Source organism: Balaenoptera physalus, assembly GCF_965194825.1.
Source record: "Balaenoptera physalus genome assembly, chromosome: 14".
NCBI lineage: Eukaryota > Metazoa > Chordata > Mammalia > Artiodactyla > Balaenopteridae > Balaenoptera > Balaenoptera physalus.
In genome coordinates this window covers 54,228,899-54,245,001 of record NC_138893.1, presented here as the reverse complement: position 1 = coordinate 54,245,001, position 16,103 = coordinate 54,228,899, and the positions used below count along the sequence as shown (strand labels likewise).

At 37.5% G+C, this 16,103-nt stretch overlaps 1 protein-coding gene across 5 annotated transcripts in view; it reads right to left on the bottom strand.

Moving 5' to 3' along the window:
• The window catches only part of TM9SF3 (transmembrane 9 superfamily member 3), a 76,882-nt gene that overhangs the window by 39,888 nt on the left and 20,891 nt on the right, over nt 1-16,103 (bottom strand). For all 5 annotated transcript variants that reach the window (XR_014253089.1, XR_014253090.1, XM_082423723.1 and 2 more), the window contains exons 4-7: nt 15,426-15,586; nt 14,334-14,411; nt 8,750-8,881; nt 6,993-7,159 (exon numbers count right to left, since the gene is read on the bottom strand). Coding sequence is in view for 3 of the 5 variants with exons in the window: in XM_082423723.1 (XP_082279849.1) it covers nt 6,993-7,159; nt 8,750-8,881; nt 14,334-14,411; nt 15,426-15,586 (538 nt within the window). In the remaining 2 variants the exon portion in view is untranslated. The remainder of the gene's footprint in view (nt 1-6,992; nt 7,160-8,749; nt 8,882-14,333; nt 14,412-15,425; nt 15,587-16,103) is intronic.

The following is a 16,103-nucleotide window of genomic DNA, read 5'->3' as shown; positions in this document are numbered from 1 at the left end:
CAAAGGCATCATACAGTCTTGAAACATGTACCACTCTTCTGTTCAAACAATTATGTTCCATTTCTTAAAGAAGATACATAAGTTAAAACACTGCAATATTTAATTGCATCAATATATAGGTAAATACAACTGTGGCATAATATAAAAGTTTGTCACTCCCATGTTTAGAAAACTGTGGGTCTCTCAAAGTTAATCAGTTTAAAAACCAGATTTGCCCACAGCCAACATTATTCTCAATGGTGAAAAACTGAAACCATATCCTCTAAGATCAGGAACAAGACAAGGCTGTCCACTCTCACCACTGTTATTCAACATAGTTTTGGAAGTTTTAGCCACAGCAATCGAGAAGAAAAAGAGATAAAAGGAATCCAAATTGGAAAAGAAGAAGTAGTCACCGTTTGCAGATGACATGATACTATATAGAGAATCCTAAAGATGCTACCAGAAAACTACTAGAGCTAATCAATGAATTTGGTAAAGAAGCAGGATATAAAATTAATACACAGAAATCTCTTGCATTCCTATACACTAATGATGAAAACTCTGAAAGAGAAATTAATGAAACACTCCCATTTGCCATTGCAACAAAAAGAATAAAATATTTAGGAATAAACCTACCTAAGGAGACAAAAGACCTGTATGCAGAAAACTATTAGACACTGATGAAAGAAATTAAAGATGATACAAACAGATGGAGAGATATACCATGTTCTTGGATTGGAAGAATCAACATTGTGAAAATGACTATACTACCCAAAGCAATGTACAGATTCAATGCAATCCCTATCAAACTACCAATGGCATTTTTCACAGAACTAGAACAAAAAATTTCACAATTTGTATGGAAACACAAAAAAACCCGAATAGCCAAAGCAATCTTGAGAAAGAAAAACAGAGCTGGAGGAATCAGGCTCCCGAACTTCAGCCTATACTACAAAGCTACAGTAATCAAGACAGTATGGTACTGGCAGAAAAACAGAAATATACATCAAAGGACCAGGATAGAAAGCCCAGAGATAAACCCACGCACATATGGTCACCTTATTTTTCATAAAGAAGGCAAGAATATACAATGGAGAAAAGACAGCCTCTTCAATAAGTGGTGCTGGGAAAACTGGACAGCTACATGTAAAAGAATGAAATTAGAACACTCCCTAACACCATACACAAAAATAAATTCAAAATGGATTAAAGACCTAAATGTAAGGCCAGACACTATCAAACTCTTAGAGGAAAACATAGACAGAACACTCTATGACATAAATCACAGCAAGATCCTTTTTGACCCACTCCTAGAGAAATGGAAATAAAAACAAAAATAAACAAATGGGACCTAATCAAACTTAAAAGCTTTTGTACAGCAAAGGAAACCATAAACAAGACGAAAAGACAACCCTCAGAATGGGAGAAAATATTTGCAAATGAAGCAACTGACAAAGGATTAATCTCCAAAATTTACAAGCAGCTCATGCAGCTCAGTATCAAAAAAACAAACAACCCAATCCAAAAATGGGCAGAAGACCTAAATAGACATTTCTCCAAAGAAGATATACAGATTGCCAACAAACACATGAAAGGATGCTCAATATCACTAATCATTAGAGAAATGCAAATCAAAACTACAGTGAGGTATCACCTCACACCAGTCAGAATGGCCATCATCAAAAAATCTACAAACAATAAATGCTGGAGAGGGTGTGGAGAAAAGGGAACCCTCCTGCACTGTTGGTGGGAATGTAAATTGATACAGCCACTATGGAGAACAGTATGGAGGTTCCTTAAAAGACTAAAAACAGAACTACCATACAACCCAGCAATCCGACTACTGGGCATATACCCTGAGAAAACCATAATTCAAAAAGTCATGTATCACAATGTTCATTGCAGCTCTATTTACAATAGCCAGGACATGGAAGCAACTTGAGTGTCCACCGACAGATGAATGGATAAAGAAGATGTGGCACATATATACAATGGAATATTACTCAGCCATAAAAAGAAACGAAATTGAGTTATTTCTAGTGAGGTGGATGGACCTAGAGACTGTCATACAGAGTGAAGTAAATCAGAATGAGAAAAATAAATACCATATGCTAACACATATATATGGAATCTTAAAAAAAAAAAAAAAAGGTTCTGAAGAAACTAGGGGCAGGACAGGAATAAAGACGCAGATGTAGAGAGTGGACTTGAGGACACAGGGAGGGGGAAGGGTAAGCTGGGATGAAGTGAGAGAGTGGCATGGACTTATATACACTACCAAATGTAAAACAGATAGCTAGTGGGAAGCAGCCACATAGCACAGGGAGATCAGCTCGGTGCTTTGTGACCACCTAGAGGGGTGGGATAGGGAGGGTGGGATAGGGAGGGTGGGAGGGAGATGCAGGAGGGAGGAGATATGGGGATATATGTATATGTATAGCTGAGTCACTTTGTTATAAAGCAGAAACTAACACAACATTGTAAAGCAATTATACTCCAATAAAGATGTTAAAAAATACAATAAATAAATAAATAAAAATAAAAATAAAAACCAGATTTGTTTTTTCAAGTATCCAATTAAACACTGCACATACTAACTTATTTCTTCCAGACTATCATTAACAAATTGATCCATTCTGTTTATAACTGGGTGTGTGAACACTGACAGAGAGTTCAAAAAGGCTGCTCATGTGACTGAGAGTCCAAAATGACTACTAGCAGGTTAAGTTTGTAGTCCCCAGAGACATTTCCACTAAATGGAAATGTGAGTATAAGTTACAGTTTTAAAAATCAGACATACCCTTGCACCTCTTTGTTCATAAATATTTTATGGGTATTTTCCACCCAAAATAGACCATTTTCATCTACACTGAAAAAATCTGCTGAAGTGGGGAATTGTCCTCCTTGTTCATCTCTGCAAGACTGGGGGTGGGGGGAAGAGGGTGACATCTAAGTAGCTGCTTCACCTGCACTTGCCATCTCACCACTGCAAAGCACGTTTCAGCACAGCAGCTGCATTTTACCAGACTTACCCACACCTTCTCAAACACCATGCCTTCTCAAGGGTGAACATCACGCTAACTGGCATCCCTACATTGATGCTGATCCTCTACCTATCTAAATATTTTTTTCTTCCCTGATTGCTATGATCATCATTGAGCAAAGTAATTTTCACATGTTACATTATCTGCTTTTTATCCTCTGGAATCCTTTAGATTCCTACTCTGGAGTGAGTCTTACAAATTTTATGTGCAAGTTTTTCATTTTCTCACCGCTTTGTATTTTCACTATCTCTATCTTCATTTCTACAGCCCAGAAAATTAACAGACATGTTCTGGAGTAAGAGTGCCTAGGTTCAAATCCCAGCTTACTAACACCCTTTACTAATAGCTGTGTGATCTTACTCAAATTACTTAACCTCCCTGAGCTTTACTCTTCTCATCTGTGGGATGGAGATAATAATAGTCCCTTTACGGGGCTGACGTGAGGATTAAATGCTAATGAGCATAAAGCTCCTAACATGGAATCTCAATGATGTTAGTCATTTTGATATCATAATAATACTGATATCATAATAATACTCACAGCTGTAGTACTTACCATGTAAATGATTAAGTATATGTTCACTTCAAATAAGCACAATGTAGAACAACCATCGATAATAATGACAGGCTAAAATAACAATGCATGAATTGCCTACTAATACCATCTATTAGATGCGGTTTCTTATTTCTAAAAGCTGAAGGTCTATAAGCAGAACAGCTTCAGAATTAAAAAATGAATTGCCAACGCTGTAACCCTAACATTTGAGAAGGAACAAAGCAAAAACTTGGATTCTAGGAGAGGTTACCCACTACTAACTTATAAAACTGTGACTACTCCAAAGAAGACATACAGATGGCCAAGAAGCACATGAAAAGCTGCTCAACATCACTAATCATTAGAGAAATGCAAATCAAAACTACAATGAGGTATCACCTCACACCAGTTAGAATGGGCATCATCAGAAAATCTACAAACAACAAATGCTGGAGAGGGTGTGGAGAAAAGGGAACCCTCTTGACTGTTGGTGGGAATGTAAATTGATACAGCCACTATGGAGAACAGTATGGAGGTTCCTTAAAAAACTACAAATAGAACTACCATACGACCCAGCAATCCCACTACTGGGCATATACCCTGAGAAAACCATAATTCAAAATGAGTCATGTACCAAACTGTTCATTGCAGCTCTATTTACAATAGCCAGGACATGGAAGCAATCTAAATGTCCATCGACAGATGAATGGATAAAGAAGATGTGGCACATATATACAATGGAATATTACTCAGCCATAAAAAGAAATGAAATGGAGGTATTTGTAATGAGGTGGATGGAGTTAGAGTCTGTCATACAGAGTGAAGTAAGTCAGAAAGAGAAAAACAAATACAGTATGCTAACACATATATACGGAATCTAAGGGGAAAAAAAAAAAAAAAAAGAAAAAAAAAAAAAAAAAAAAAAAAAGGCCATGAAGAACCTAGTGGCAAGACGGGAATAAAGACACAGACCTACTAGAGAATGGACTTGAGGATATGGGGAGGGGGTGGGGTGAGATGTGACAGGGTAAGAGAGTGTCATGGACATATATACACTACCAAATGTAAAATAGATAACTAGTGGGAAGCAGCCGCATAGCACAGGGAGATCAGCTCGGTGCTTTGTGACCATCTAGAGGGATGGGATGGGGAGGGTGGGAGGGAGGGAGATGCAAGAGGGAAGAGAAATGGGAACATATTGTATATGTATAACTGATTCACTTTGTTATAAAGCAGAAGCTAACACACCATTGTAAGGCAATTATACTTCAATAAAGATGTTAAAAAAAAAAAAAAAAAAAAAAAAAAAAAAGAATTACTACCCCAATGTTCATTGCAGCACTATTTACAATAGCCAGGTCATGGAAGCAACCTAAATGCCCAATGACAGACGAATGGATAAAGAAGATGTGGTACATATATACAATGGAATATTACTCAGCCATAAAAAGGAATGAAATGGGGTCATTTGTAGAGACATGGATGGATCTAGAGACTGTCATACAGAGTGAAGTAAGTCAGAAAGAGAAAAACAAATATCGTATATTAACACATATATGTGGAACCTAGAAAAATGGCACAGATGAACCGGTTTGCAGGGCAGAAATAGAGACACAGATGTAGAGAACAAACATCTGGACACCAAGGGGGGAAAGTGGCGGGGGGTGGTGGTGGTGGTGGGATGAATTGGGAGACTGGGATTAACATATATACACTAATATGTATAAAATTGGTAACTAATAAGAACCTGCTGTATAAAAAATAAATAAAATTCAAAAATTCAAGAAAAAAAAGACTGTGACTATACAGTCAGTGTCAATTCCGTAGTGATGCATTTAATCCAGCATTTAATGTAAAGCATGACTTCTTGAAAGATTTGAAATGCTTTTCTTGAATTTGGGATTTCATTTGAAATATATTATATCCTAAAATAAGAACTACCTACCAGAACACTGAAGTTTAGGTTTCGGCCAATTATTTTAAGGTTTATGCAGTAAATAAATTACAAAGGTTATATTAAAGAAATATGACAGAAACTACAGAGAAATAACTTTGTTGATTAATACACATTCACTGCAGTTCAACAAGCACTGATTGAGTACCCTGCATATACAAAGTTCTTGAGGTACTCTCAGAATGCAAAGATAAGACCCAGTCCTTGCTCTCAAGGAGCTTACTGTCCAGTGGTAGAAACAGCAATTTAGTATAGTTAAATATTTAATATACAACTAAAGAGCCATGCTTTCAGCAAAACAATTTACTGCTTGTCCACCAAATGCCAAGCACATTTAAGCAAGAAGGCAGCATGAACTGAAACAGAGGTACGAGATGTAACTGGGGACAAGTGTCATTCTGACTGAGGACTTAATGGGGTGGCATCTATACCCCAGGCTCAGAGCGTGTTTGCTTTGCTGAGGTCATGGTTCTCTGAGCACAAGGTTATAGGGCTACTAAATAGGGACTTGAGATCTTGGTGAACGTACAACTTTTTCTTATGATTCAAAGGCCTCACATCAAGAATTTCTTGCAGGACTTCTCTGGTGGCTCAGTGGTTAAGAATCCGCCTGCCAATGCAGGGGACACGGGTTCGAGCCCTGGTCCGGGAAGATCCCACATGCTGCAGAGCAATTAAGCCCATGCGCCACAACTACTGAGCCTGCACTCTAGAGCCCACGAGCCACAACTACTGAGCCCGTGTGCCACAACTACTGAAGCCCACGTCCATGCTCTGCAACAAGAGAAGCCACCGCAATGAGAAGCCCGCGCACCGCAACGAAGGGTAGCCCCCGCTTGCCACAACTAGAGAAAGCCCCGCGCAGCAACAAAGTCCCAACGCATCCAAAAATAAATAAATTTATCAAAAAAAAAGAATTTCTTGCAACTGGTTTTGTTTTCAAAGAAAAAATGTACCAGAAAACCATGTAAAGATAGGATAAGAAGTCATCCAATTATTTTTCTAACCTCATGTGCCTTTTCCACCACTCTTTTTACTGTTACTTACAATGCTTTCTTCTGTCTGTAGAGTCTCCAAGTTTTGGAGGCAGATGTGAAGTACTAACTCAGTAAATGTGTAATCCTTGTGCATTCCTTATGAAGATCTAATTGGATCGTCAGATTTCAAAAAAGTGCCTATTCACTTTGTCAAACAACTCTGATTTGTAACTAATTCTGCTCATACCTCTAATGGAATATAACCTTTATAACCAACCAAAATGTTCAGTAAGGCTAGTAATTTTAGGATATAACAGAAAAATATACTTACAGCTGAAGAATACTGCTCATTATTTGTTTGCAATAATGATATTTAGGCTATTTAAATTCTAAGATAATTGAAATAAGCAAATATTTAATTATGATTGACTTAAAGGTTCCAATTATTAAAACTATTCAAGAACAACAAAAAAGTAATAAAGTTAAGCACATGAACTTACTCTGTATACAAATCTTCTATCATTGCAACAATAATAACAATGAGAGACACAGCAAATATCTGACATCCAGAACCAATGAGAGAGGAAAATATCAGCGGGTGACTTGATGGTCTAAATACATCTCCATGCACCTGCTTCCATCCATACTCATCTCCTAGGTCTCTATCCTATATATATATATATGTTGAAAGAAAAGAAAATAATTCAGAATGAAATTAAAATACATAAAATATGTAAAAATTTACAATTACAGTCGTAAGTTCCCTCACTACAAACTTAAAGGTATTAAAAGGGTTTCAAAATATCAAGAAAAGACATTTGTTCATATTTAAAATAATTTCTCCCTTAATAACTTATAATGTTAAAGTGTTGTAATATTACTGAGGCTCAGGAAGGTAGATCCTGGTTGTACTCAGAGAATCTCAAAGAATGGAAAAAGAAAAGGTCTAGGCGCAAAAAGAAATGGTCAAATTGGGAGAAAAGCCCAATGGCTCCTGAATGTTACTTTCAGACACTACTCTTGACATTTACGTCATGACTGAGGCTCATATATGAGCGAGGGCCAGGTGGAGAGCAAAACTGAAGAAGATTAAAACCAGTACTAGATGCCCTAGCAATGCAGAAATCTCCCTTATAGCCTGGAGCCTAAGAAAATACACAGGGAATATATCAAATAGTTAAATATCATTTAACTGTGTATAGCATTTTTTAAAAAGGATTCAATTTCGCCTTTTCAACCCAAGTAAGCAAGTATCCAAAACAGTGTTTCTTATGAAATATCAGTCCCTCAAGATAATCTTTGTGTTTTTTTTGGACTGGGTTGCGGGGTGGGGGGGGTTCTGGTCAGCTATGTTTGAGAGGCACCAAATATTTCATCTACCCTCTGATACTTCACAAAACACATGAGCATATTAAAATGTTAATTTGTTTAACTGTTTTCCAAACTTATTTAATGATGGAGCATATCTACACAGACTAGCCATTAACAACTGAAGCACTCTGCTGTACACCTGAAACCAACACATTGTAAATTAACTACACATCAATTAAAAAAAAAAAAAAAAAAAGAATAGCCATTAACATTCCCTGGCAGTCCAGTGGTTAGGACTACGCGCTTTCACTGCTGAGGGCACGGGTTCGATCCCTGGTCAAGAACTAAGATCCTGCAAGCCACACAGTGCAGCCATAAAAACTAAAAACAAAAAAAACCACTTTTGCTCATTTACGACACTGTTCTACAATTTAGTAAAAATAATTCAGAAAACAACCCTCCCCTTTGAACCTACTAAACTAAATGTAAATCAATCCTTCCACCTACTCCCTCAATTTTATGCAATATTTAACAGCATTAGAAAGATACCAATACAAGTCTACGACCTCCCAGCTGCAATTCTGAAATCAAAAGCTCCGAAAAGTGAAAGTCTGCTTCACAAGTTTGACATATCCTTATTTGGTGGCAAATGTTGGAGCGAACTAACAAGAGGTTATTTATACTGTTTATTTATCCCACTTAGGGTGAACATTCATATGTTTTGCTGAAAACAAATTAATATATTTGATTATAGGACATGTAATCAGGGCATGTAAAAACATTAAAATATTTGATTAGAGACCCCTCAGGGAGCTTTATACCTTTCTAAAACCTGAAAATTCTGAATTCTAAAGCTCATCTGACCTCAGGATTATGGACTTGCTTCCAACATTCAATAACACTGAGTTAAATTGTTTTATAAATACAACGTAAAATGTTTGCTTACCATGTCGTCCATTTCTTCTTCTTTACTATACCGGGCATAATCTTTTCTTAAAGTTCTCATTAAAATCATTGAAACTAAGCCCACCAAGAAGATAACCATCATGAAGGAGTTGAAAATTGAAAACCAGTGAATCTAAAATAACAGAAAATAAAATATTACTTACTTGAAATACCAGTTACAAAATTCATAGGTTTCATGAGAACAATGGGATGTTAATGCAAAAAAACCCCACAAAAGCCTTCTAAAAACTTTTACATGAAAATCCAAAACTAAGATATACTGGGAAAGAGTAATCAAAGGGATTGGCTTTCTTTCCAGTAAGCTTTAGATGCATTAAAAGTATGATACTGTTTACACGGATTATCACAATCAAATTTATTGTACAAATAAAATACAATTTGGCCACATAGAATGTGCTACTCAGCATTAGAGAGAAAGAACATGGGTTTTGGAGTCAAACAGGTCTGAATTTTAACACAGGCCCTGACCCCAGTTTTCTTACATCAAAAATGAAGGAAATACTACTATATCGTAAATGATTTGTACGGTTTAATACATATATAAACTGTACGGCACCATGTCTGGCACAGAGCAGTAAATACTCAATAAATATCAGTTCCCTTCCCTCTAACTAAGCAACAACCTGAAAACCTCTTTAAAATTCTAAGACTAAACCATCATAGCTGCCCGCCATGAACTGAGGCCACCTTCCTGAATGACCTGCTTCCCTTGCTTCCAGTTCATCCTCTCCACCCTGTCGCATCACGCACTCCTCTCCAAAGCAGCTATCCATGGTGCAGACAACTCTGAGGTACCCCATAGTTTCTCAATGCCCCCAAGGCTCTTGACTTTGATTTCACCCACACATTTGTCACAAAATTATGTCCAGATTCAGCACATCTGACTTCAACTGTCTGTGGCACTGTCCAGCAATTCCTTTATATTTTAATTCCCAAAATTTCCTTATGGATAGTTCCAAAATTTCTCTTCTCTCTCAATTTCATTTATTTTTCCCTTCCTCTCTATTTCCATGCCATCACCTCATACCTGATAGCTCTAATGGCCTCCTAGTTGACGACCTTTATGTTTGGTCCTTCTCCTTCCTTTCAATCTATCCTGCAAAAGCTTATCCAGCAAATCTTTCTGAAACATCATGTTCATATATCACTTCTCTATTCTAAAACTTACAGCGACATTCCCTATTTTCTCACATAACAAATCTAAACTATTTTCCCTAATATTCTGTGCCCCTTGTAAGATGGCCACCTCAGCTTACCTAGCCAACCTTTCTTTCCGCTGTATCTTATAGCCCAATCAGGCCTACCGTTCCTCAATGATCCAAAAGTACAGCTTATTCACTTCCACCTCTGTATCCTTCTCATAATTTCTTCTCACATGGGATCCACTTCTATCTACCTCTGTAAATTCTATCTACAATTTAAAACCCAACTCAAAGCCCCTCTCCTCCATAAAACCTCTCACACACATATTTTAATTATTCACAGATATTCTCTTGCTCTAAACTTCTACAGATACATAGAATATTTAACATGAAGGAGGTACTGTTCTGTACAATTAGGATTTTGACTAGATTTTAACTTGGGCTAACATGCTGAGCATGTGCACTAGAGTGAAAAGCAGTACTGGCTGTTATCCACCCAGAGGCTTCAGGCAACTGATAAACTATGGCTTCCCCTGAAAAACAAGGGGCAGTCAACTGCCTCTGCCTCTTCATAAGATCATTTCTTCCTTCATTCAACAATTTATTTATTAAATACCTATTGAAATTATAAAGGAAATAATGAATGCATTATATCTTGAAATACTTACCAAAAAGGGTTGTATAAATTTAAGTTTATCACAGAAGTATCACTTAAGATTTATAAATGCAGTCTATAATAATAGGCTTTTCCAAAGGTTTGATTTTGTTTCTACTCTGGGAAATTAATGACCCAGAAAAGGACAAGAGAGAAAAAAATTTACATATATATATATATATATATATATATATATATATATATATATATATATATATATATATAAAACTCATATCTCTTTTCAGTCAATTTATCAAATTTTTGAAGAGAAAAAGTTTTATATAGTTACTACTTAGTAATAAGAAAGATACACCCCAAAATGCAAAAATTTCCAGCAAAGCTCTCAGTCTTCTAATCTAAGATACAAACATTAAACTAATACTGATTATAATGTACTACTAATAACCTGACATTTTATAATATTCCTTTATCTCCCAAATTATAAAATGTTGTATGATTCTGAAATTATTAACCAAGGGAAATATTTCTTTAAAACAATAAAGAAATGAGATGTCACAGAGGGGTTACTAACCCTACGAACTGCTGACTCCAGCACCCCGAGTGTTGCTAATCCGAAAGCAGCACCCCAGGTTTGTCATAAATGTTAGAACACTGGAGATTAACTAACTATACCACCAGGGCTGCCTCTTCCTGAGCACCTGCTCTGGAAACACTAAACCAGGTACTTTATATACACTGTCAAATGGAATTTCACAACAACTCTGCAAGGCAGTATAACCCCTGCTTCACTACTGAAAAGAAGCTAAACAACTGAGTCATCTGGCCACAGTTACAGTAAATGGCAGAGACAGAGTCTGTATCCAGCTGGGGCTCCTAAGTCTGTGTTTGTAGTCACTGTATTAGAAACAATGTCAACTCTTACACAGTAGATCCCATCCACTCCTGCCGACTCAAGGAAAATGCTTCAGTAATTCTCCCCCATCTCCTGAATCATCAGTTTTGTACTCTCTACTGAACCCCATCAACATAACAAACACGTTTTTCTTACATTTCAAAAAAAAAAAAAAAAAAACCCCAAAAACAAATCCCCACCCCCCTCCTGATTCCATCTTTCCTACCAGCTACTACATCATTTCTGCACTCCCTTTAGTAGCAAACTTGTTGCCTCCAATTCCTCTCCTCCCATTCTCTCTTAGACCAGCTCTGTTGAGATTCTGCCCCACCACTACACCAAACCTGCCCTTTGTCAAGTTCACTGATGACCCCAGATGAATCAACAGGTACTTTCAGTACTCATCTTACCTAACCCATCAGCAACAATTCAGAAATAATCTTTCTATGCTCTGTGACAGACTTTCCTCTCTTGGCTTCCAAGATACCATACAATCTTTTTTCACCCCATACCTTACCAATATCTCCTCAGGGCCCTTAGCTGGTTTCTCCTTTTCTCCCTGAACTTATACTACTGCTCCCAGGGCTCAGTCCTTAGTCCTCTTCTATTTGTACATACTCTTCCTTGGTAATTACATTCAGTCTCGCAGCTTTAAATACTATTTATGTGCCAATGGCTACAAAATTTGTACACCTCTCTTTTGAACTCCAGATTGATATATCCAACTAGCTGGTCATTATCTCTGTCTGGATATCTTACAGACATTTCAAAACCACCATGTCCCAAACTGTACTCTGATCTTCCCCTCCAACTCTCCAAATACAGCTTTTCCACCCCACTGACAGCAGCTCCACTCTGATAGATGCTCAGGCCCAAAACTGTGGAGTCTTTCTCAAACCTTCTTTATCTTTCTATCCATCAGGAAATCTTGCTGGCTCTACCTTCAAAATACGTTCACAATCTGGCGTCTTCTCGCCACCTCCACTGCTATGCCTTGGTCTGAGCCACCGTTACTTCTCACCTGCATTAATGCGACAGCCTCTCCAATGGTAACCCTGCTACTCCCCGTTTCCCACACAACCCATTTTCAACATCACAACCTGAAAGCCCCTTTTTAAAGAGAAGTCAGATCTGCCATTACCCTGCTGAAAACACTATCTTTGCATTCAAAGTCCTTAAAGCAGCCGTGGATGATCTGGCGCCTGCTGCCTCTCTGACTTCATCTCCTACTTCTCGTCCCCTTGCTCTGCTCCAGCCATACGGGCCTCCTTGCTATTCCTCAAGCGCACCAAGCATGTTCCCACCTAACAGGCCTTTCCATGGTGTTGCTTCTGCCTGGAATACTCTTTCTCCAGATGGCCACATTCCTTATTTCCTTCATCTCCTTCAAGCTTTTGCTCAAAAGTCCATCTCAGAGGCTTACCCTGACCTCCGTACTCAAAACTACAACTAGCTCTACCCACAGCACTCTTACCCAACTGCTCTTTTTTATTTTTCCACGTACACATCTTTCAACATACTATACATTTTAGTTATCATGTTTACTGCATGTCTCCCCCACTAGTATGTAAGCTCCAAGAGGGCATGGATCTTTGACATTCATTCTCTAATGTATTCCACTTACTGAGTACAGTGCTTGACACACAGCAAGTGCTCGATTAATATTTGTTTAAAAAATATATATGGTATACAGTTCTACTAGTGAAAATGCCAAAAGGCAGCCTTTCCACCAAGCTGTCACTACCCCATGAGACTAGAAGCAAGTAGACCTAGGTGATCCGATAGGGAATGTCAGTTGGAAGCCCTCCTATTCTAAATGCTACTTAAAGTTGAAGTTATTTGTGCCTATACCTTTAAATGGACTACCATGTTCAGGACTGCCTGAGCGCTGAATCTGAGGAAAAGCCCTGGGAGGGTGGGGGAGGGAATCGTAGCTCCAGGAGTAGCACACTAAATCTTTCAGTAGGGGCTAAACCCCAAACAGCTTCATTTTTTTCTCCTAGGACCCCGTGGAAGATTAGAAGTAGTAACAGGTTCTGGTGGAGTCTAAGGGTGGAAACTGGCTGCAATGATATAACTCTGAGACAAAACAAACTTATAAGCCATCTCAAAAATTGGTGACTAATAAACTTCAGGATTTCAGTCCAAAAGATAGAAGAGGCAAGTCAGGAAGAAAGTCAGAGGAATGGATACATCCCGATACCTTGTAGTTTTTTCATATCCATCCTTGAAGGAGTGAATCACCAAAATAAAATCTGTTTCTTGCTAAAAATAACCAAAGCTATCTGTACAAAACCAGCAGCAATGCCACTAGACTGAGGAGCTGAGATCCAGTGTACACCTGCTGGTCGGGGGGTGGGAGGCATCTTTCCATTCTTGGTGTTTCTCTGTATGTGGAAGGATTTCCCCTGGCAAAAACTCCTGGTATCACTCCACTCTTGTATTCATTCCTTCCTAGAGGATGCATACATTCTGCTCTGTTTCTCCACACTGTAATTTTTACACACACAGGCGCCCAGGTAGGAAAACTTGAAACAGTCCAGCACTGTCTGAATGTGTTAAGCTTCTCCAATTCTGAGTTTCAATATTAAGAAGCCCGCTTGACCACAGTTACAGCCACATTCTCCAGTATTAGCCTCATTAGCAATAAAAGTGGTATCTTGGCTTCCCATATGCTGTATTCTTCCTTGTGTATCTCTCTTCATTGGTTTAAACCAGGCATGATGAAGGGAGCTTTTGACTGATCCTCTAAAACTCTCTATCACTCTTATGACTCTGAGCTCACATCTGAAATCAGCATTCGTTAAATCTCTGAGATCCACAGCCCTAGCACAGTGCCCTATATGTGGCAGATGCTCATTGTTTAACTGATTGAAGCACATACTGAACATCTTAAAATACACAATTTACCTACCCTGTGTTGAAAAAAGGACGGATCAAGGTATTTGTCAAATCGATCTTCAAATTTTACATCTGACTTTTTCCATTTTACCTGAAAAAAATTTTTTTCATTTGAAAATCAAGGCCAGTAAACAATAATCTGATAACAAAACTCTGAGCAAAATTTGAAAAGATTTCCACACTTAGAATAAGATACTAGAGAAATAGTAGACAGTTACTACCAATTTGAGATGCAACTTTGAAATACATGATAGAAAAACTAGCCAACTTTCCTCTCCGTGTATTAACAAAACTTATGACTTAGAGAGATCATTTCAGTTTTCAAGGACTATTAACTGTTGCTGACTTACATTCTCTGACCTCATAAATGTGATAACAACTCAATTAAACAGACCAAATAAAATAAGAATCTGTACATCTTTGTCTTTAGATTGCATTAGTTTTATTACAATGATGTTTCTTTGTAAGTACGGTTATGCAAATATTATTTGCACTAGGTACACATGCACAAAGCTTGAAAAACTTTCAAAACTGTCTACTAGCAATGGATTCATTCCAGTTACCTGGAAAAAAAACTACCAAAGAGAGAGGCTACCTACGTCGGATTTCTCTTCTTTCCACTACTTTTAATCCTAACAGAACAGAATTAACTTGACAGTTGCAAGGGGCTCTGACAAGCTCTTACTCTGCAGGAGTATCTTATTCCAACTGATAAAAGCAAAATATGGTAAACTATACTCATCCAGAAATTTTCAACATGGCATCATCTCTTAATCTGCAACAGTAAAAAGGAAAGAGAAACAAGGAGTAATGTAATCTAAAAAGTAACCATGAAAACACATGGCTGGGTTAGCTAACTGCCCAGTTATAATGGTAAAGTTCGCTGAAGCAAATGGTAGGTCCTGCCAATGCATAACAGGTATCTAATACTACAGACCTGAAGTATATCTCCCTGTTTTTAGGAGGCTTACTTACATACATTAATAATATTCTGTTGCATCCCATTTCAAGCTACAATTTCAATGACTAAAGTTGTAAAACATACTTAATTGTTGATATTAAGTGACAAACACTGCTTCCTGGATACAATTATTTTAATACTTACTGAATATGACATCTGGATTTTAGTATTGGGAACCAGTTTCACTTTTCCTTCACTAGTTAGATTAACATCAACAATTCGATTTCCATTAAAACCTATTTCAAGTTTTTTATAGGTCCAAAGATAGTAATCTTCCCCATTTTCATCTGCTTCACCAACAATACCTTCAAAAGAAATAACACTTCATACAAGGTATGTAATATCACTTAGTATTTAAAATACATTAGAAGCTAAAAGCTCACTAAAAAACATTTTTATAAAAAAGCAATACTACCATTATTCCTCATGGTTAGAACAATGAAAAGGTACAGGCTGGACTTCTCTTTGTTAACGACTTGGCAAACACAAAACTATTTTCACACCATGGTAAAAAAAGTGATGCACAGCTCAGCATAACCTATCACTAATCTGATCCTCAAAGTTCATGCTCTGTCATTAGTATCACCTTCATTGTAATAATCATGACTGTGTAGTTTATATTCCTTAATATCTCAAAATTTCAGGGAGCACTGTATCACTATCTGGCAAGGTTCTCAGTTTCGTGGTCAAACTAAAATTAAAAGCAAGGTCTCCAGAGGTCTAGTCCAGTACTTTCTCTAATAACCTATGATCAACCCATTCCTAATAAGCTGCACATATGTGTATAGTGGGTACCAAAACTTAAAACACCTCCCCTTTATA